The sequence below is a fragment of the Lutra lutra genome, chromosome 16, assembly GCF_902655055.1.
Source record: "Lutra lutra chromosome 16, mLutLut1.2, whole genome shotgun sequence".
Taxonomy (NCBI): Eukaryota; Metazoa; Chordata; class Mammalia; order Carnivora; family Mustelidae; genus Lutra; species Lutra lutra.
Window position 1 is genome coordinate 40,949,193 of NC_062293.1, and position 23,462 is coordinate 40,972,654.

General features: G+C 39.9%; 1 protein-coding gene across 1 annotated transcript; it reads left to right on the forward strand.

The window, feature by feature from the left end:
• The first annotated feature begins 247 nt into the window (after nucleotides 1-247).
• On the forward strand, nucleotides 248-22,784 carry UTP6 (UTP6 small subunit processome component). The gene is made up of 19 exons (XM_047708145.1): nucleotides 248-452; nucleotides 2,154-2,238; nucleotides 3,410-3,451; nucleotides 3,861-3,953; nucleotides 4,847-4,894; nucleotides 5,262-5,325; nucleotides 7,210-7,328; nucleotides 8,832-8,909; nucleotides 9,694-9,775; nucleotides 10,279-10,360; nucleotides 11,247-11,431; nucleotides 11,984-12,063; nucleotides 12,445-12,522; nucleotides 15,066-15,245; nucleotides 16,525-16,605; nucleotides 16,811-16,920; nucleotides 18,001-18,067; nucleotides 20,899-20,971; nucleotides 22,181-22,784. The coding sequence occupies exons 1-19, from the start codon at nucleotides 361-363 to the stop codon at nucleotides 22,330-22,332; spliced, it is 1,791 nt and encodes a 596-aa protein (XP_047564101.1). The 5' UTR covers nucleotides 248-360; the 3' UTR covers nucleotides 22,333-22,784.
• Nucleotides 22,785-23,462: the final 678 nt, after the last annotated feature.

Sequence of the window (23,462 nt, forward strand, 5' to 3'; positions counted from 1 at the left end):
CGGACCCCCGGAGGTGTTTTCTTGGATCCCCGCCCACTTCTAGACAAGCGCGCGCTTAGGACCGCCCCCACGCCGGCTCCGCCCCTCCCCTCCCCTCCCGTCCACGTGAGCACTCCTGCGTCTAAGGGCTCTTTGCAGCAACCCCACAATCGGCCACAGAGAGGTGACAGCCGCCGTAAGGGCCAGAGGGCCTTCTCCAACGGTGGAGGCGGCGGAAGCGGAAGAGGCGGGGACCTAGGGCGCACGTGACGTCAACACGTGCGAGCGCTTGGGCTGGGTCTCCGGAATAGAAGGGGGGCTCTTCCTGCGCGTGTTGGCGGTGGAGAAGTTCCCCGGTGAGTCGTGCGGGCTTGTGACCTCATGGCGGAGATAATCCAGGAACGCATAGAAGATCGACTCCCCGAATTGGAACAGCTGGAGCGCATTGGACTGTTCAGTCATGCGGAGATTAAGTGAGAGAGAGCTGGGGGGGGGAGCTGGGGCGGGCGGAGGAGAGGGAGGGAGTCTGTGGCGGGGGGCAGGGATGCGGGGGACACTTAATTGGGTTTATTTTTCTTAACCTGGAAGAACCCCATTTTCATATTTTGTTGATGCCTAGAATTTGTTGTTCGGGGCAAGGTGGTCTGTCCACTCACCCACGAAACGCCTGACAGCTCTTCATGGAGCCGGTTCTTAGGGCTATAAAGATGATAAAACTAGGATGCCAGTATCAGGAGCTACCTGCCTCTCGTGTGCTGGGGGAGACAAATTAAACATTTTGCTTACACTGCGGCGTACTGTAGGTTGATTGTACTAGAGTGTACTGCCCTAGAGATGCAGAGAGTGCTGTGGGAGCCCAGGAGGAGTGGATAAATCTTCCTAATAAGACAAGAAGGTGGGGGGACCATTTAATTCAATTTCGTGTTCTACCCCGGGGCGTGGCCAACAACATCTGGCACATGGTTGGCATTGAGTAATTTTTAGAATTAAGTTTAATGTTTTTTAATGGTTTTCTGTGATTGTTTCTGCATTTTACAATGGTTGTGATTGTAGTAATGTGATTATGGGAGCCTTAAACATTTGTTAGTGAAATGGCACATCGAAGTGTGGACTCTTAATGAGTGTTCAGTAAATGTTGTTGTTACTGGTTTTTTTTTTTTCTTTTAAAGATTTTATTTTTTTATTTGTCAGAGAGAGAGAGCACAAGCAGGGGAAGCAGCAGGCAGAGGAAGAGGGAGAAGCAGGCTCCCTACTGAGGAAGGAGTCTGATGGAGGGCTCCATCCCAAGACCTGGGATTATGACCTGAGCTGAGGGCAGATGCTTAACCAACGAGCAACCCAGGCGCCCCTGTTATTATTAGTGTTAACTAGAGACAGTTATTGGTCTTGCATATCTTGTGTTAAATTCCCCTAATACACACATTTTGTGTTCTCTCTAGCTAAATACAATGAATCTCTTTCTGTGAGTCCTTTGTAGTCTTATAAACCTTCCTAGGTAGAAACAGTAGGGACAATCTAGATCTTTTTTTTTTTTTTTTTTTTTTTTAAAGTCTGCATGTTGAAAACTCAGAAGAGGAATTTAGAAAAGATACTTTTTTATTAAAACCTAAGTGACCTGAATTTGGAGGAAAGTAAATCTTTACTAGTGTCACATATAAATAATGTAAAGTACTTAACATTGGTTGCTTTGGTGGTGGGAATGTCAGTGGTCCTGGCAGTCTATTAAGATGATTTTCATGACAGTTTTAAAATACATCCTGATGCCCCTAAGCACAGAAATAATGATGTGAGCAAATACTTGCTTACGAAGGATAATTGTTTGGGAATTTCAGGTTTTGGAAAATGTGTTTTAAATATATTAAAAATAAACTTAAAAGGCTCCTGGTTGGCTCAGTCATTGGGCGTCTGCCTTTAGCTTGGGTCTTAGTCCCAGGGTCCTGAGGTCAAGGCTTGCATCAGGCTCCCTGCTTAGCGGGAAGCCTGCTTCTCCCTCTCCCACTGCCCCCTGCTTGTGTTCCCTCTCTCACTATATCTCTCTGTCAAAGAAATAAAATCTCAACAACAACAACAACACCTAAGAAAACCCTCAAAGTTCTTCAACTTATGCTTTTTTTAAGTGTTACATCCTTTTTTTTTTTTTTTAAGTGTTACATATTAAATGCCTTTCTCCTCAGGGCTATCATTAAGAAGGCTTCGGATCTGGAATATAGAATACAGCGAAGAGCCCTTTTTAAGGAAGACTTTATCAATTATGTTCAAGTGAGTGAATAAGTTCATTACTTTTTAATCCCTTCACAAATTTTAAATAAGTTCTAGAATGGTGCGCTTGATTGTTTTCTCTGAAATTCTAGAATTGATGATTAAATGGTAATTTTTGAGCAGAAATAGAGGTGATTCAGGAATAACATTGCTTCACTATGGCTTCAGTCCTTGGCAAACTGAACTTTTCTTTATTCCTTCTATAGTGTTAGTAGATCAGGTACTGCCAAAGATACTGTGTATCAGGATGTCAGCAAGAGAACTGACATACTATTTCTTGTGGGGAGGGGAAGGAGAGTGGGTTTGACAACAGTAGGTGGTTGTAAAGTTAATATTTATGTGTAAGTCTTCTACCTTAGAGATGTGCTGCAAATTCTTCAGTACTATAAATGGATGGAAGATTTGAGTGAATATAAAGTGTTTATGCTGGACCAATTTTCAGATGGAGGAGAATAGCTAATATGTTGGATAACAAAACCTAGCTGGACCCAGTAGTAAGATGCAGTGTTACAAGACTGAAAGTTCTGACCTAAGATTAAAAAAAAACAACAGGTGAACAAGTGAGACCTGACTACAAATCTTATATTTGGAAGAGGTTTGGAAGCTCATAGTGGAGTGTATTACATCACAAAATATAATCTCTATGTCAACTATACTTCAGTAATAAGTTTTAAAGAGGAAAAAGGAAAAAAATAATCTAATTGTATTACAAAAGTAGAGTATGGGGCAAGTTAGCTGAGGACAATGCAAACAGTAGGCACTGAGAAGATGTTAGTTTGAATAAAAGTGTTTTGCATTTATCAGACCATGGCTGAAGCATTGTGTTAGGCTTGACACTACAACCTTTTAAAAAAAAAAAAATGTATTTATTTATTTGCGGGAGAGCCAGGGAGAGCAAGAGCATGGGGACAGGCAAAAGGAGAGGGAGACAATCTTAAGTGGACTCCTTCCTGAGTGTGGAGCCCAACGGGGCTCAGTCTTGTGATCCTGATATCATGACCTGAGCTGAAATCAGGAGTCAGTTGTTTAAGCCACTCAGGTGCTTCCACCCCAATTTTGTTTTTATTCTTGATTTTTATTTATTTTGTGATTTTAACTAAATGTATTTCTTGCATTTAAAAGGTTATAAATGTTATTGTTTTCTCTTTTTTTGTATGTTTTTCTTCCATAGTATGAAATTAATCTTTTGGAGTTGATTCAAAGAAGGAGAACTGTAAGTAGATATTCTGGAAGTTGGAAAAATTTATTTATTTGAGAGAAAGAGAATGAGCAGGGAGAGCAATGGAGGGAGAGGGAGAAGCAGACTCCCCACGGAGCAGGGAGCCCAATGTGGGGCTCAGTCTCAGGATGCCGGGATCATGACCTGAGCCAAAGGCAGATGCTTAATGACTGAGCCACCCAGGTGGCTCTGGAAGTTGGAAAATTTTAGAATTAAGTAGTGTGGCTCTAAAGCTAGAGCTTGGGTTTGGGAAGCAGTTGGCATTGATAAATTGTGTGGTGATGTGCTCATAATGGGTATTTGTAATTATTTGTTTTCTTTATCAGTACTGTTTAAGATCAAGTAGGAATATTGCTGTAGATAAATGTGATTAATTTGAGGCTTTGTGTATGTCCTTTCTTAGCGCATTGGCTATTCATTTAAGAAGGATGAGATTGAGAATTCTATTGTACACCGGGTGCAAGGTGTCTTCCGACGAGCTTCAGCAAAATGGAAAGTAAGTGATCAGAACATCTTTAATTGTAAGAGATGTGAAGATTTGTATTGTATATACTGAGATTTAAATATTCAAATGTATTGTTTATTTTTGGGTCTGTCAATATTTAACCTAATTATGGTATCATTATTTAAAACCACTTAACCAAACCATTAAGAAAATTGATCTTTCTCTGAGGATGGTACTGAAAAAGGTAGGTTTGATACATCATTAAGGATTAGAAATTTGATGGGGCGCCTGGGTGGCTCAGTGGGTTAAGCCGCTGCCTTCGGCTCGGGTCATGATCCCAGAGTCCTGGGATCGAGTCCCGCATCGGGCTCGCTGCTCGGCAGGAAGCCTGCTTCCCTTCCTCTCTCTCTGCCTGCCTCTCTGCCTACTTGTGATCTCTCTCTGTCAAATAAAAAAAAAAAAAAAAAAAAAGGATTAGAAATTTGGGATTTGTTTGGGTAAGTCTCTAAGTGAAGTACATCAAAGACTTGGAGGTAGAAGATGAATGGTTAGAGTACGGGCAGCACCTCACTCACTTGATACTCTTCAAGTTGGGCTCTAGGACTGCGCTACAGTGTATAGGGAGTACTTTGGGAATGGCAGAGTACTTGGGAATGACAAATTTTGGGTTGCTACCCCTCACTGACACCACTTAAGACCTGCATTGAACACATTGGGTAGACAACACATTTTGTCTTGGAGCATGGTAGGTGGAGTGGTGGCCAGATGGAGTTACCACATTTAAGAGATCTAAGGCCTCAGTGATGAAGAGCCTGTAGACTGAGCGATGTGTTATAACATTGGCCTTTCTGAAATCTATCCCTGTTTCTAAAAAAAATTAGTGCAAAGTTGTATTATATATAAAGTTAAATTTCAGGCAGCTTACTACATTGCTTTTCTTGCAGGATGATGTTCAACTTTGGCTATCCTATATAGTCTTTTGTAAGAAATGGGTGAGTATTGGGCAGCTGTGTCTTGCTTCCTTATCCTTCTTTCAGTTAGTCTGCCTTAGAAGAAGGCTGAACTTCTATGTAACCTTTATTTATGTGAATGACTGTATAAACGGCTTCTAAGCCAGAAAATGATTTTTGTGTTCTATTTGTTCAGTAAAGTTGAAAATTTTTAGATATTTGGAATGTTTACATGTAGTGGTTTAGGTAGAAGAAAGCCATGAATGTATCTTGTATTTATATGTCTCTACAACAGCAGATCTTGCCCCATTGGATTTTAAGTTGGTCAGGAAACAGTACCAGATCACTTAGAGATTAGTAACAATGATTTTACTGGATAGGAAGTAGAATTGCTTTTTCTCTTTTACAGGCTACCAAAGCTCAACTTAGCAAGGTATTTTCTGCCATGTTGGCCATTCATTCAAACAAACCAGGTATGGTGAGTTCCTCATCAATTTTTCTTCTACCCTTTATGTAGACTCAAGCTATTTTGGAATTTATTTTTCTTAATAAACCTAAAAGAAGTAATTTTGAGAACTTGAGTGTAGGTACTTTTGGTTTCAGAATAGCTGCCTCTTAGCTCATCCCTGCATGTTGTGTGCCACTTATTGGGTCAGATATTGTATTTGTGGGTAAGAGGGACTAAGTTTCCTCTTATTTATTTGTTTGTTTTAAAGAGTATTTAATTGTTTTTTTAAAACTATCTTTTATTTTCTGTGTTTTTTTTTTTAAGATTTTATTTATTTATTTGATAGAGAGATCACAAATAGGCAGAGAGGCAGGCAGAGAGAGAAGGGGAAGCAGGCTCCCTGCCAAGCAGAGAGCCTGATGTGGGGCTCGATTCAGGGCTTGATCCCTGGACCCTGAAATCATGACCTGAGCTGAAGGCAGAGGCTTAACCTACTGAGCCACCCAGGTGCCCTAATTTTCTGTTATTTTTTAAGGGAAGCTCTACACCCAGGGCACCTGGATGGCTCCCATCAGTTAGGGTTTGACTCTTGATCTCAGCTTGGGTCTTGATCTCAGGGTCACGAGTTTGAGCCCTGTGTTTAGCTCTACACTGGGTGTGAAACCTACTTTAAAAATCAGTCCGTCAATAAATAAAGTAAGCTCTATGACCAATGTTGGGCTTGAACTCACAACCCAGAGGTCAAGAGTCGCATGCTGTGTTGACTCAGACAGCGAGGCACTCCACTAAGTTTCTTTTTAGATGATGATCAAATAAACTCTTTGGTCCTTTGAGGGACATTCTGTTTGGATGCAGTCACATTTAAGAAGAGTTGAAAGGGGAAAACTTAAAAACATAAAGGGGAATATGTTAATACAGATTTTTCAAGAGTGACTGGCCCGGGGTAGATACTCATGTTTTCTAAGAGAAAGATTTCTCTTTTGAATACTGTGAAATGGTACATCATTTTGTAGTGGAGGTGCTCCAGTGTCAAGTATTAGGCTCAACCAGGTTCACACAGCACAGGCTAAGGTAGGCTATATCTGGTACCAGTTAATTCAGAAGGATACAGCAGGACTGCATTAGGTAGAGTACTCTTAGCAGTTGGGAGGTTGGTTCTGGTCCTCAAGGTGACATTTAGGTATGAGGGAATGAGATCACATGAATCGGTAGAGGAGCCACTCTGGCTTGGAAGACCTGTGGATGGGCATAGATAGCTTCCAGGAATCCCAGAGAGCACTGTGCTCAGTTTCAGGAGTCATATGTTTAAGAAAGCCCAGAGCAGGGCTCTCTCCCATTCACAACCCTTCTAGTCCAGACGTGGTTACCAACCATGAGTCGTTTTTACCAAAATCAATCTTGTCTGGTGACATAGTTGACTTATATTAAGTTTATTAAGTTGGGAAATAGCTAGAATGTTAAGGTTAATTTCTTGTGTAGAAAGACAAAGGTTTTTGTTTTTTAAAGCCTTTATTCCCAACAGGTGTAATAAAAATTAAAAAAAAAAAACCCCATGAACTACTTAAACCAAAGAGCAAAATATTTTTATTTCATTGAGTCTAAAATGCTTAATTTTCCAGCATTTTAACACTTTTAAAATTTGTATGTGACTTTTAATGATGTTGACCTCAGATTGGATGAGGACATAAGTATCCACGGATACTATCATTTACATCTGTGCTTCAGAGTACTCTAAATAAAGCAACAATACTTTACAGATAACCATTAGAAACACCCTCTCTCCATCCATTTTCTTTTTTGGTAAGATTAAAAAAAAATCTTTTAACTATTAAAATTAGAATTTAAAATTTCTTTTTTGGTTTTTCTCTGTCGATTTACTGAAGTGAAGTCTGATGTTTTTCATTTATAGCTTTGTGGATTATGGCAGCCAAATGGGAAATGGAAGATCGTTTGTCTTCAGAAAGTGCAAGACAGCTATTTCTTCGAGCTCTGCGCTTTCATCCAGAGTGCCCGAAACTTTATCAAGAAGTGAGTTGCATACCTGTAAGATGAGAGAGTGATGTCTTAGTTTTGGTCCTCTATGGACGTACATTCTTTATTAAGTTAAAAAAGACTTTGATTTATGGAGGCTAGGGATAAGTAGGAATTGCTGCTGGGAAAAAAGGTAACAAAGCTATTTCTTGGCCAGCAATACATGTCGACCATGTGCAGCCTCCATCCTGTTAGTGAGAGATGGGAACTCTGACCTGCTCATTATGGTTGGGAGGGATAGGGAACCGGACCCTACCTTTTTTTAGTTGTGGGGCCAGGGTTCAGCCATCTTTATGCTTTTTAAAAAAATATTTATTTATTTGTCAGAGATAGAGGGCGTGCACAAGCACGGGGAGTGGCAGTCAGAGGGAGAGGGAGAAGCAGGCTCCCCACTGAGCTGGGAGCTGGACATGGGGCTTGATCCCAGGACCCTGGGATCATGACCTGAGCCAAAGGCAGACACTTAACTGACTGAGCCACCAGGCACCCCAAATCTTTTTTTTTTTTTTAAAGATTTATTTTAGAGAGAGCGTGCGTCATGCATGTGAGTAGGAGGAGAGGACAGAAGGAGAGGGGAGAATCTCAAGCTGACTGTGCTGAGTGTGGAGTCAGACACAGGCCTTGATCTCATGACCCTGACATCATGCCCTGAGCCAAGTTCCTTTACATGAGCTGAGCTGAAACCAAGAGTTGGGCGCCCAACCAACTGAGCCATCCAGGTGCCCCAGGGCATAAATATTTTCTAAGAACTTGTCATATTCTGGGGCGCCTGGGTGGCTCAGTGGGTTAAGCCCCTGCCTTCGGCTCAGGTCATGATCTCAGTGAGGTCCTGGGATCGAGCCCCGAATCAGGCTCTCTGCCCAGCAGGAAGCCTGCTTCTCCCTCTCTCTCTGCCTGCCTCTCTGCCTATTTGTGATCTCTCTCTCTTCTCTGTTAAATAAATAAATAAAATCTTTAAAAAAAAAATTTGTCATTTTCATATGTCTTGTAACATAAAATTCAAAGTCCTAAAAATTCTGGAGAAGTCCAAGTTTATATGTTAGTTGTGCATTAGTTTTTCTTGTTATAGCTTGATGGTACATATTTGCTATTGATTTTTAATTTTGAAGTAATTATAGATTCATAGGAAGTTACAAAGACAGTACAGTGAGGTGTCCTGCATTCCACTAATCAGTTTCTCCTGATGGTTATATTTTATAATATTACATAATAAGAAAATTGAGGAAATTGACATTGGTAGATGTATCCATATGGTTCTATGTCATTTTTTTTTACATGTGTAGATTTGTGTAACCACTACCACAATCAAAATACAGAGCTGTTTTACCATCACAAAGATCTTCCTCCTCATAAATGTCTGCTAGTTTCATATCAAAATATTATACTGCCCACAGACTTTCCCAGATCTGATACTTAATAGGTGAAAAATGGCATCTAATGTATTTCTGATTAAAAAAAAATATTTCCAAAGATTTTTAATTTATTATTTCCCGTGTGTAGTACTTTAGGATGGAGTTGATGCATGCTGAAAAACTGAGGAAAGAAAAAGAAGAATTTGAAAAAGCCAAAATGGATATGGTAAGATCCGAATGTGTTGTCACGCGTGAACAATTTGTAGTGTTTCGAATCTTGCTTAGGAGTAAGAGAAAATTTTTGGAATCTATTTTTGTTCCCAATTTAATGTCCTACTTTGAAACTTTAAGATGAGTCTAGAGTGGATTTAATTAAATGGGGTTAGTAGTAAAAATGGGATTTTGTGCCTTAAAAATAGACATTTGGAGTAATTGAAGTAGTTCTCAAAATTATTTATTACTGATGGAATGGTAAATGGTTTTCTTTACTACTTTATGGTTTCATTAAATGACATACTAATGGGTTGAAGGAGCTTGAGGGTTGTGAAATGTGAGGTTGCTAGCCTCCTTTCTTTTTAATTTTACACAGTTTTTTTTGGTGACAATAATTTTAAAGAAAAAAGTTTTAGAATGTTAGAGCTGAAAAAGGAACTTCGCTATCATCTGTTGTGGTTTCCAGCTATGAACTTTGTTATTCAAATAAGAGTTGACACAGAGGGGTAAACATGGCATGTAAAATCTGACCTGTTTCGGTCTAAGTAGAGAGTCAGGCCTTAAGCCGTGTGATCTTGCTATCACTCTAGGAGCCTGAAAGAACACAGTTGGAAGATCAGTGGTCTGGTTCAAGCTGCACATTTTACAAGTGAGGGAACTGGCCCAGAGAGAGAGATGTGATTTGCCAGAGGTCATACATATGGCACAGGTAGTCTAGGACTGTTAATTTTCATCCTAGTGCTTTTTCTGGTTCCCAGCCGTATCTGTTAAGTTATATTCAATATAATATTCTTTAGGGGAATCTCAGTTATCCTGAAGAAATCCTTAAGGGCGAGTTGGCACGGATCATCTATAAAAATTCTGTAAGCATAATTAAAGGTATGAATGTTTTGAAAATTTATGATGGGAGAGTGAAACATTTTGTTTATAATAAGAAAGACCTTTAGCTAATTTGGAAAATTTCTTTAGAAATTCTGTTAGAACGTGCATAAAAATTGTGTATGAATAGTGCCCTTTTTCTTTAGGAAAGTTTGATTGCCCCTTAGGATATACTTGAACAGTTCAGTAGGTTTACTGAGTATTTTATTCACATGGGGAGTTGAAACGGGTGGCTTAGAACAGTTCTTTATGCTGGGAAGAAGTTTAGAAGAAAGGAAATGTTTATGAATGCTCCAGAATATCAATAATGGTTTTGCTTGAGTAGTGGATGATGTGTTTTTCTGTTTTGTTTCATTTCTCAATTAAAAAAAAAAAAACCCAAACAAAATAACTCCAGCACATCAAGAAAGTAGTAATTTCTTGTAAAAAAGTGAAAGTGATACTTTAGAGTAAAATGATACTTGAGAGTCTTACTCCCCTTCCCCACTTTATTTAAATTTTAGGTGCAGAATTTCATGTGTCCCTGCTTTCAATTACACAGCTATTCGACTTTGCCACAGATCTGCAAAAAGAAATTTATGATGAGTAAGTTAAGTCATGGAAAAGTGAATATGTCTACTTCTAATGTTGTGGTAAAAGTTTGAGATTGGGTGTTTAGGAAGGGGAAGAGAAGGTGCCACACTAAATCCTTGGAAGAAAGCGAAGTTTTAGGACTGTGTATCATAGTAAGTTATATTAAAAAAAACAAAAAAAGTCTTCTGGAGAAATTGTTTGACTCCCTTATGGGCTTCCCTTGGGAAATAGTTGGCCTTTATTCAATAACAAATATCCTACAGCTTATATCAAAATGTATATTCCTGCTTTGCCGGCATGTCTTTTGTCCGTAAAACCAGTGGTCGTTGTGAGTGTTTACAGTTGATGCCGCAGGCAGTTACATTCTTCAGTGTTTGAGCATATGGTTTGAGAATTATTTGCAGCCTGTCTCATGGGTACTTCCCTCTTAGATAGCCCTCCTTACTTTCACAGAAGATAAAATAGAACTCGGATCAGTTTGCTCTTTGGATTTTTCAGGGCTTTGGTAGAGGGTTAGGTTGTGCTGCTGCTTTGCCTCTATTATAGAAAAATCAAGAGCCTGGATATAATAAGGTTCTGCAGGGCTCAAAGAGTATTGTCATGTCACACATACCTGTTGATTTGACTTTGAGAGCTAACTTGAAAATTAACATTTGAGAATTTTATCTGAAACATTCTGAAACCTAAGAAATGTGCCACAACTCTGATCAATTGACAGAATTTATGCAGTGAGTGTGAAGGTATCAGGAGGGTCTTTTGGGGAGTTGTCTCATGGTAATGAGATTGTTAAAGGGGTGTCTGTCCGGGGTACATTTTTAGAGCATAGGGAACTGTCTCTGTTCGATACTCTGAGTTAGTCTTGTGTCACAGGGCTGAATGCCAGTAAACTATTTTTCAGCCTTCAGGCCCTGCACACAGATGACCCTCTCACTTGGGATTATGTGGCACGGCGAGAATTAGAGATGGAGTCACAGCCGGCCGGAGAACAGCCTGCCACAAAACAAGCCAGAGCAGTGGAGGTGGGCCGGAAGGAGGAGAGGTGCTGTGCTGTGTATGAAGAGGCGGTGAAGACTCTCCCTACAGGTGAACTTCACCAGACCTTGGTGTGGTGTAGCAGGGATAGTGTTCACAAACGTGAAACTGAAGCTTCTGTTCCTGTTACCGAAAGCAATTTTCAGGAATCTCTCTCTGGTAGTTGACAGTGTGCCTGGCATTCCAGCTTGTTCTTTCGTGGTGAAAAGTGGAGCTTTTATGACCTTCCTTGACAGTAATGATGTTTATATTCATCTCTTTGGGGGAGATGATACTTAGGAAATATTAATTTAGAAGATTGTCCTTCCTTAATTATCTTTTAGCATAGGTTTACTTTCAAATTTTGTAATATGGGGGTATTAAGGTAGAGGGGATATGTAACATGGATGAGGTTTTTACTTTTTACAGTTAATTGGTTACTCAGTTGCTTTTCCCCTAGTATTTGAGATGATTGATTGGCTGTAATGGAAATAACTAGTTTTTTTCACCAGACTCGTTTAAATTCTTCTTCCGGGGAATATTCCACTCATCGAAAAGATGTATGATGACTGTTAAATGGAGAGACTGGAGATCTGATCAGTGTAATCTCTCTGACTTTCCCAGAGGCCATGTGGAAGTGTTACATCAGCTTCTGCTTGGAAAGGTTCACTAAGAAGACCAGCAGTCAGTTCCTCAGAGACAGGGTAAGGGACTTAAGTTACATGCTTATAGTGGCTGACGAGAAGGTGACTGTTTTCTGGAAGAAGAGCAGACACATGGCTCCTTTGGGGCCTGGGACAGCTTCTAAGAACTTCATGCTTAACCTAAGGTCTTTCTCTTTGTGGGTGACTAGTCATTCTGAAGGTCTGAGTCTGCTGCATCCTTATTCGGGCCACCTGGTTAGGAGGTGCTCTCTTATTGGACTGTCTTGGTGTGGCTTTTTGACTGGTCTAATTATAAGTGAAACCACCTCAAGTTCCTTCTCTCAGTTTTTAGAAATGTGCAAAACTATACTTATTCCTGCCAGAGGCCAAAGACCCCCAGTGGGATGTTTGTAGCTAACTGAAGGATTTTTCTGATTTCAGAGGCTGGAAAGAACCATGACGGCATTCAGGAAGGCACATGAACTCAGACTTCTACCAGAATTCCAGTATAAGCAGTGGGTAAGGACACATTCACTGCCAATAACACGTACTTAATTCCAGTTGGTTCGTGCTGGTGTCATGTGTTTTAATATATAGTTATATGACTAACCTCATTTGGAAGTTTGAAAGGTAAGATGTAGAGACATGATGTTTGTCTCTCAGTATCTGGTGTATGTAAAAAATGAAATGTTTACCAGTAAAGGGAGGTATGTTATATAGTGGAAAACACTCGGAACAAGGGGTCACAAGTTGGATTTATTTTGTCTACCCATTGATCTTTTCGTGAACATCCTTTTCCTGAATGTGTGCCTAACCCAGATTAACCATCAGTATGATAACAATAAAGACAAATTAGATGGGTTCCTATGGTTCAGAAGCTGACATTTCAGTAAGCTTATTAACCCATTCCTGTTCTCTGGGGTGGATAAGGATTTTAGGGAAACTAGGATAATGTGCTCAGGGAATACGTGGTCTAGATTGGGTTTTGTTGCTTAATAGCTAGGTAACTTGGGCAAGCCACTTAACCTTTCTGAGTTTGTTTACTTGATTTTAAAATAGTGATAGTGATTTGTTTTTGACAGCTTTCACAAAGTTCTTGACATGTGTAAAAATGTTCATTCGTTAACATTTAAAAAAATATTTTTTACGTACAGCTAGGTAATGCATATACTGTATACTAGTCTGCCGCATTATACCATGACTGAGGTGCCCCTTTCCCATTATGGCATCTATCTGGGAAAAATCCCAGGCTCAGGTGAGTTCAGCTGCTCGCATTTGAGCTATCGAATACCGGCAAGACAGTCACCTCCTATAAAGTTAGGTGGACTTTGCTCTGAGTATTGTTTTGGGAGCCCTGCTCTCTTTCTGTTGTGACTGTTTGGTCATTTGCCACTCTGGCTATTTAGACATCCTCTGCTCCCTAAATCTCTGATGCTGCCCTTGCCAAGCCTACTGCCTCTCCACTCTGCTGCCTTTGCCTTTAGTGAGAGTTCCTCAGTATACGGCTTCTAAACTTAAAATGCTTACCTGACTCCTACATCCATCGTTTTTCCAGATGATTCTCCACAGAATGATCTTTTAAAATTGATGATCAGATTATTCTCTGGCTTCTCCCTAATATGGCCTTGGCCTCACCAGCCAGTTCTCTAGTACACATTCTACCTTCTACATTCTAACTTCAGCCAAGTTGAACTTGGATTTCCTTTTGTACCCCAGCTGCCTCTTATCTTTAGTTCAGCCTCTTGCATATGCTGGTTGGGAGAGCCTTCTCTAACTAATGCCTAATCTTCCTTAAGCCTCGCATAAATTGTGTTTCCTGTCTCATCGCTGTCGTAGATCGTGTTGGGTGCTCCTGCTTTGTACTCTTGTAACATAACGATTCTTTCTTTGTCATGGCAAGTATTAGACCGTCTCTACTGCTAGACTAGAGGCCCTCAGGCGGTGGAGAACATGCCTGAGTTCCTCATTATTGAATAAAGCATATATAAGTGTGCGATAATGATGCTTGCTGAATGAGATTACATATTGCCATTTATTTACTCTTCTACAGTTTTGTAAAATTAAATTGGTTTTAGGTTTTTTTCCTCTTTTGTTACAGTAGTGTGGATTTAAGCATTTATTTTTTATTTTTTATTTTTTTTTTTAATTTTTTTTTTTAAAGATTTTATTTATTTATTTGACAGAGAGAGATCACAAGTAGGCAGAGAGGCAGGCAGAGAGAGGGGGAAGCAGGCTCCCTGCTGAGCAGAGAGCCCGATGCAGGGCTTGATCCCAGGAACTTGAGATCATGACCTGAGCTGAAGGCAGAGGCTTAACCCAATGAGCCACCCAGGTGCCCTGGATTTAAGCATTTTGAACACACAAGATTTCCTTGTGTGTTGGGTCATCTTTGTTAAAATAAAATTTCCAAGTTTAGATAGGAACACTTCCATGACTCTTGTTGCATAGTGTCAAATACATTTCAGAAAAATTGTACCAGTTGATTGTATGCCCAACTCCATTTCAATGAATAAACTCGTTCCATTATCAACCCATAAATACTGGTTTTGTCTTGATTTTTATATTCTGTTGGGTAGGTGAGGGTTTTAGTATATTGAACTGTTAAAAACTTCCAATCTAGGGGCGCCTGGGTGGCTCAGTGGGTTAAAGCCTCTGCTTTCGGCTCAGGTCATGATCTCAGGGTCCTGGAATCGAGCCCCATATCGGGCTCTCTGCTCAGCAGGGAGCCTGCTTCCTCCTCTCTCTCTCTGCCTGCCTCTCTGCCTACTTGTGATCTCTGTCTGTCAAATAAATAAAATCTTTAAAAACAAACAAACAAAAAAACTTCCAATCTAAATTATTTAGGCCCTCTACTTTGTACGTCTTCCCTATTTTTTGGTAGCCTTTAGGAATAAGAGCAGGCAGTGGAAGAAATTTCAGATTATTCACTTTGTGCCATTGTCAGAAGTTAAGTGGAGATGCTTTGAAATTCCTGCCTTAAATGAGGTCTCTTTTTTGTCCCCCCAACCTAGATGATCTAGCTTTCGGTAGTTAATTTTCCAGTGATCTTTTGTCTTCTCCAGATCGAGTTGTTGCTGCGTCAGGACTTCTTAAAGGAAGCTCTGGAGGTGGCAGTAGCCGGGACTGAATTGTTCAGAGACTCTGTGACAATGTGGCAGATGAAGCTGCAGGTGCTGATTGACTCCAAGAGCCCTGACATAGCTGGGCTCTTTGAAGAAGCTTTTGTGCATCTGAAAGCCCAGGTCTGTGAGTTGGGTCTTTTGTATTTCATTTTGTTTGGGAAACCTTTTGAGACTGAGCCAAAGCTCATTTGAAGTACGCTTATCTGATGAGGGCTGGCCCCAGAGTACATTTGTGCTTGTGGGCCAAGGGTCAGGAATGGAAGAATTTCCTTCCATTTAACAGCCGATTTCTAGTTTGTTATTTGAAAAATGACTACATTAAATGAAATTACCTGTTTTATTTTGATATCTTGTAAGTAAGAAATATTGAAAGTATGGTTTTCCCTTGCTTCCAAAGCTATATGTACACTGAAGTCGGAGTTATATTTTTTATTTTTTAAAGATTTTATTTATTTATTTCAGAAAGAGAGCAGGGCGGGGAGCAGTGGGGAAGGGACAAGCAGACTCCTTGTTCAGCATGAGCCTGACTTGGGGTCTTGGTCCCACAATGTTGAGGTTATGACCTGAGCCAAAATCAAGAGTCGGACACATAACTGACAGAGCCAGTCAGGTGCCTTTCAGAACCTTTATTTTTTTTAATTTTTATCAAAGATTTGGATTTTTTTGTTTGTTTTTAAAGATTTTATTTATTTATTTGACAGGGATCACGAGTAGGCAGAGAGACAGGCAGAGAGAGAGGGGGAAGCAGGCTCCTTGCTGAGCAGAGTGCCTGATGCAGGACTCGATCCCAGGACCCTGAGTTCATGACCCGAGCCCAAGGCAGAGGCTTTAACCCACTGACACACCCAGGTACCCCGTCAAAGATTTGGTTTTTAAAGTAACCTTTACACTCAACGTGGGGTTTCAACTCACAACCCAAGATTAAGAGTTCTACACTCCACTGACTGAGCCATCCAGGAAACCCCTTTTATATTAGTAAGAGGCATGAGCAAAGGTCAGAAAGTAGAGTCTGGATTTGGTAGTACTTGTGTCGTGGGTCCTAGACAGCAGAGATGTGACCTGGGTAGTTGTGGGTCTGACCAGCTATGGACCCTTCAATACTTAATTCACAGATACCTGAGGGCAGTAACTGAAGGCAGTATTCCAATAGACGGGAGCTAGGACTGACAGGAGAGTACCACTTTGGGGGTCTTGGTCACAAGTCCATCTGTGCTCTGGCATGCCATCCTTACTGGGCCCTGAGAATTTGATTATCATGAGGACAGACTGGAAGTGAATCCATATTTTACATACTGAGTATTTTAGTAGGAGCCTGTCTTTATAGTGACTAGTATTTGGAGTGTAGAGCTAAGCCATTATTTTCTAACTTTTATTTTTTTTTCTTTCTCACCATGACCAGGTCTGTCTGCCATTGTGGATTTCTTGGGCAGAGTGGAGTGAAGGTGCCAAAAGCCAAGAAGACACGGAAGCCATTTTTAAGGTCTAGGCCCCATGTTCTGAGTTTTGTGGTGGGTGGGGAATGAGCAAATAGGTTCACTAGTTGGCTAGTTTTAGGGTTATTTTTATAGCAGATGTTCTTAAAGCACTGTTAATTAAGCAGCCTGGGATGGTTCTGGGAAAATTTGCTTTGATACTTATAAATTTCATCACACAGCTTTTGTCTTTTTTTTTTTTTTTAATTGTAGAAAGCTCTCCTCGCTGTCATAGGTGCTGACTCAGTCACTCTGAAGGATAAGTACTTGGATTGGGCTTACCGAAGCGGTGGCTATAAAAAGGCCAGAGCTGTGTTTAAAAGGTGCTCACAAACTTTCATCACGGTTACGCGTCTTTCAGCCGCATACCCAGCCCCCCATACCCAGATTATATGAATGGCATATAGTATCTGAGGAAGTAATCCAAGAGATTTTTTCAAGAAGTCGTTTTTTGAACAATAAAAGCAGTTCATACCCATTGGTGGAAAATTAAAAAAAAAACCAACCATTAATTATAATAATAATTCTTTGTAATCACGGGGAAACACATGCTTAATATATCATTTAAAAACTTTGTTTCTAGGGGCACCTGGGTGGCTCAGTGGGTTAAAGCCTCTGCCTTCGGCTCAGGTCATGATCCCGGGGTCCTGGGATCGAGCCCCGCATCAGGCTCTCTGCTCGGCAGGGAGCCTGCTTCCTCCTCTCTCTCTGCCCGCCTCTCTGTCTGCTTGTGATCTCTGTCTGTCAAGTAAATGGATAAAATCTTTAAAAAAACAAACAAACAAAAAAAACCAAAAAAACTTTGTTTCTACATATTTGAGATTATATTATAATATGATTATATTATATATAATATTATATTGATTATATTATATTATAATCACATTTTGTATACTGCTTTTGGTGAACATTGCACTGGCCTTTCCGCTGTCAGTAACAGTTCTTCACGCACGTCATTCGTTAGAAATGGCTGTGTGGCACACCACTCTGGATGTGCCATTATCTAGATGGTCATAGTAATACTGCTTTGGTGAACATTTCTGCACAAATATTATTTATCCGTATTAAAAATTACTTCCTTAGAATATATCCTTAGAAGTGGAATTACTGGTCTCCTTCAGAAGGAACTTGAGATGTAGTAGAGGGAACTTCAAACTGTAAAAGTGAAGAAGAAGAGAACAGGAAGAAAACTGGATAGGAAAGAGGTTGGTGGGGGTAAAGAGTAATTCCCTGGACGCTGGAAGTGTTGAGAGTGACTGGCAGCCAAGTCCAGTCCTCGTGTTGCCTTGTGGCCGGGTCTTTATTAAACCATGCATTGTGGAGGCGCTGGCGTGGGGATTTAGATTCCTGGGATGTAAGAGGCTTTCTCTCTCTGTGGAAGATAACAGTTTTCTCCTTTTTAGTTTACAGGAAAGGCGTCCGTTTTCAGTTGATTTTTTCAGGAAAATAATCCAGTTTGAAAAGGAACAAGTAAGTATTCTGTCTTTGCATTTTTTGTCTGGGAAATTGAATTAGTGGTTCCTCTCCTATATGGCAGCATTTTTGTCATTTAAAAAGCTCTCATTATATGCAGTATAAATTTCCAGTCCCTTCATCTAACCACTTTCATAGAGATGATTAAGGAGTGGTAATTGAGCAAAGAAGAGAAAGTCTGTATCTGGAAAATAGAATACTCAGATGTTACCTCATAGAGGAGACCTTCCCTGCCAGGTGGGGCGAGGTGCTGGTTCTCTGCCTCAGGAGCACCCTGTTTGTCTTCTGTATTGGGTTACAGGGAGTAACTGTTTCTGCTGTGGTTTTTTTGTTTTTGTTTTTTGTAAGATTTATTTATTTATTTTAGAGAGAGAGAAAGAGAATTAAGTGTGTGTGTACAAGTTGCGGGGAGGGCAAGAGGGAGAGAAGGCCCAGACTCCCTGCTGAGCGTAGAGCCGGATGCAGGGCTTGATCTCACAACCGGTGAGATCATGACTTGAGCTGAAACCAAGAGTTGGATACTCAACCAACTGAGCCACTCAGGTGACCCATGTTTCTGGTGTTTTTATCTGAACTTGTGAGTGAGGGAAAATACAGGAAGGTCTCTGTTTAAAAAATAATACATGAGGGGCACTTGGGTGGCTCAGTCCGACTCTTGGTGTCAGCTCAGGTTATGATCTCAGAGTTGTGAGACTGAGCTCCGTGCTGAGTGTGGAGCCTGCTTAAGATTCTTTCTCTCCCTCTCTCCCCTCTCTGTGTCTCTCCACCTTTCTGTCCTTCTCAAAAAAAAAAAAAAGTATAAAAAATAATACACGAAAATCCAAAGGTATTTGGATTTTCAAACCAACCATATTTAAACACAGCCAACCATATTTAAATCTTTATTGTTTACTTTTTTTGTTTACAATTATACACTCAAGTTTTATTTCTGGTTTACGTGCCATGTGGAGGTTCTCTCTTTTTTTTACTTAATGTTAATTTGTGAACACATTTCCGTGTTTTTCCCACAGTTGTCATCTTGAATGGTTATGGTGTTAATCTTAAATCCACAGTTTTCATAACCAGTCCATTATGTATAGATTGTTTCCAGATTTTTGATACTGGAAACAAGAGTGCTGTAAGCATTTTGTTTATACAGCATTTTTTTTCTTTGGAATTCTTAAGATAAATTCATTTGGAGAGAACAGTTCTTTTTATGGTTCTTTATATATTGTAAGATGGTCCTTCAAAAGAAGTGTACTACTTTAGAGCAATAATCAGCAAGTATATCAGTATATTTTATTTCCTCACACCCTTTCTAAATCTGCAGTTTTGCTTTTTCTCCTTTATTTGTGTATTTTGATTGGTGTTTATTATTTTTACTTGAAAATTTTGAAAATTACTTATGAGGTTAAACTCTTATTTTTATAGTTTTAATCATTGTGTGGGTCATTTATCTGTTCTTGTCCTTATAGTGCAAGAGGTAATATAACAAAATAATTAATAACCAGGCTTTGTGTTAATAACATAATAGGTAGATGTCTTGGGCAGTTCTCAGCCTTGGTATCACCCTCCATCGAGGAGGTCATAATACCTGTTGCAGGGGTGTGCGGGTTACAAGGCCAGGTACTGTATAGAAAGGGGGGTACTGCATAGAAGGGACATTCTGAGAACTTAACAAAGTGTGATTCTGGGGCACCTGGGTGGCTTAGTGGGTTAAGCCTCTGCCTTTGGCTCAGGCGGTGATCTCAGGGTCTTGGGATTGAGCCCCGCATTGGGCTCTCTGCTCGGCGGGGAGCCTGTTTCCCCATCTCTCTCTGCCTACTTGTGATCTCGCTTTCTGTCAAATAAATAAATAAATAAAATCTTAAACACAGTGATTCTGTTCTTCTTGCATGTGTTTTATGTATGACAGTCTTAGGGAAGAGAGATTTGAATGAGAAATCATTACTTGACAAGGGTACTTTTTTTAATTTTAATTTTTTTATGATTTTATGTATTTGACAGAGAGAGACACAGCGAGAGAGGGAGCACAAGCAGGGGGAGTGGGACAGGGAGATGCAGGCTTCCCACCGAGCAGGGAGCCCGATGTGGGGCTCAGTCCCAGGACTCTGGGATCATGACTTGAGCTTAAGGCAGCCGCCTAATGACTGACCACCTAAGCCTCTCTGTATAAGAGTATTTTTAAACTGTAGATTTTACTCTCCTTTGAAAAATGAAACAAAAGAGAATACATTTAAATGGAGATGGAGGTAAAGAATGAATATTTATTGTCTGTAAAGTTAGTACAGGCTACTCTGGTACATTTTAATTGAACCTTTGTAGTTGCTGTAAGAGATATCATTATCTTTGTTTTATGGGTGAGGAAACTTTTAAGGTCAGAGGGTTAAAAACTTGGGGAAGGTTATGTAATTAGTATTTATATATGCTTCGCCTTCATATAAAAAGTTTGAAGGTGCACATAGCTAATATGTGCCAGGGCCCAGACACACAAAAGAAAGAAATCCTTAGCCACAGGGAGTAAACCTTCTCCATTTATTTATTTAAATCCTAGTCTTCCTTCAGGGCTTTCAAATGTATTTTCCTGTGAAGCTGCCCATGTTCCCCCAACTGAGAATCAATTAGGCTTTTTTCCATGCTACCAGCGCAGAGTGCCCTATCACTGTTTGACACTGACTTCACTCTGGTGACTGCTGCATTTGACTTTCCTCTGGATAAGGTGAGAGGTGTATTAGTCTCCCCTTCAGATACCTAGTAGGTGGTAGCTGTTTTAACAGTGTGGTTGAAAGGAACTTGTGACATTATGGATTAGCCTTTTGAGGCAAGATTGTCGTTTTACTTTTTGTTAGGAATCCTGCAAGATGGCGAACTTAAGGGAATATTATGAGAGGGCTTTGAGAGAGTTTGGATCTGTAGATTCTGGTAAGTAAACTTCAATTATAGACACATCTGTTTCCAGGTGTGGTGTATAACCCATCAGTATGATAAGAACTGTCCTTAACTCTTTCTAACCTTAATCTTCAGTATGATTAGAGCAGTCCTTAACCCTCTTTGAGAATAAAACTTGTATCCTTGCCCTGTCTCCTCCCTTACTTTGTTCATAAATACTGCAGACGTAATTTGGCTTATAATTTCAGGTTCACAAGGTCAAGAGTTCATGGGTCTTCTATTAAGAACTCTAAAATATGGGACGCCTGGGTGGCTCAGTTGGTTAAGCAGCTGCCTTCGGCTCAGGTCATGATCCCAGCGTCCTGGGATCGAGTCCCACATCGGGCTCCTTGCTTGGCAGGGAGCCTGCTTCTCCCTCTGCCTCTGCCTGCCACTCTGTCTGCCTGTGCTCGCTCTCGCTTCTCTCTCTATGACAAATAAATAAATAAAATCTTTAAAAAAAAAAAAAACTCTAAAATAGAGAACAATTTGCTTGGTTTGGTCCTTTAAAAAACATGTGATACTTATAAGGGAAAGCTTAGTAATATAGGTCAGAGTAAAAGTGGGAGTGGTAGAAGGAGTAGTGGGATGCTAATTAACATAGTTGTCATTGGCTGTTGCCATACTGCCCTATTTTTATAGGACTCGTGAAACATATTTCTGGGTATTAGGTATGTTATATAAAGTCTGTTTACTTACAAACTCAAAAACAATGTCTAGTAGTTAAATTTAGGTTAAAAAAATATGTTAGCTTTTACAAAGTTTTAGCAGACCTTCTGGTGAAATTAATGAAAATGACGTTTTTAATAACCCAGGCAGGTTTTATTAGGTGTTGGTAACAAAGTTACAGTGAACGCATTGAAACTCGGTTTCACCTTCAAAGAGACTCAGCAAAATCTTCCCTTTAAAATATTTAGTATTTTCGGTTTTTGAAATACGTAGACTGTCATGATTTAAAGTGAAGTTTTCCATTTAAAAATTAAAGTTTGATACACCTTAGTGTAAAGAAGCTGAGAGAAAAAAAAAAAAGGAAGAAGCTGAGAGGTATTGTTTCATACAGGGCTCTTAGGAAATAACAGCAATAAGTTAAGTTTCTTAGAAATCTTACACTGAATCAATATTAAATAGTGAAGTTTATATAATAAAGCCTTGTCAATGATCTAATTGTATGTTTACGGTAACTTTTCTTTGTTCCCTTTAAAGATCTTTGGATGGATTACATCAAAGAAGAATTGAACCTTGGTAGACCTGAGAACTGCGGACAGATCTACTGGCGAGCCATGAAAATGTTACAGGGAGAGTCAGCAGAGGTTTTTGTAGCTAAACATGCTATGCATCAAGCCGGCCATTTGTGAGAAGAGGAAAAACAGAGCCAACTTTGTGAAATCGTATTTTAAGCCCTCTGGCCAGATTTGTATTGTGAGTTCATCTGCAATTTGCTGGGAGATGGCAGACTAGATGGCTGTCTGATTTTGGGACATGTTTTAATTTAGTTAGTGCATTAATCTTTAATTCCAGAAAAGAGAATTGCTATTTAGTGGCTAGAGGCTACTTGTTAAGGCTGAACTTACTGTAAGTCCTAAATGTTTTCCAAGATATATGGAAATCATAAACTTGAATTTCTTTTGTTATACCTGGTCAAGAATGAGTATCTCTAATCTGGACCTAGGGGCCTGTGAAAGTAGAGGAGAAAGTACATTTTTTATTCTCTCCTTATTAAAAAAGTATACATGGTGTGTCCATTTGTTGTGGGAAATATGGAGGGAGCATAGTAACGGGAAGAAAATAAAAGCATCCCATAACCTCATCCTTTGGAGTTAAACTTTATTTCTGTTATGAGAATTAGATGTATACTGTTAGATCATTTACTCAATCATTCATTCACTGAGTGTACATTATGAGCTGGAAAGAAGAGAAGCTTTTTCAGATGGAGGTAGGGATCTGGACATCCTGAGAGAGCTTGTTGATGCCACAGAAAAAGATTCTGGGTATTGGGGGCAAAAGTTGACCTTTGAGAGAGAAAAGACATTATATGTGTCTTCTATCTCTGGGACTGATCTTTAGAAAAGTGTCTACAGTGGGGAGACCCAGCAACAAAAGGAGGGCAATGGATTGGGAGTAGATTAGAGCAGCAGAGAAGGCCTGCAGAAGCAAGGGTGGAGGATGGCCTGGAGCAGAGAGGGCATTCTGGGAGCAGGGGAGGCAACTGTTTGAATTTTACATTCCTTAACTGAGCATTGATGTCACTGGTAGAAGCATTCAGTGTATTTTTACTTAGCATTGTTTCACTTATGTTATTTTTCCATGTTGTTAAATAGCCTTAAAAACATTTAATGACTTTTAAACATTATATTGTATAGATGAGCCATGACTTATTTTACTAATCTTTTGTGTTTGGACCTTGTCATTCCTAATTTTTTTCTTATAAATGCTTTTGATGAAAATTCTTATAAATCTTTGTCACATCCCTGGTCATTTCTTTAGG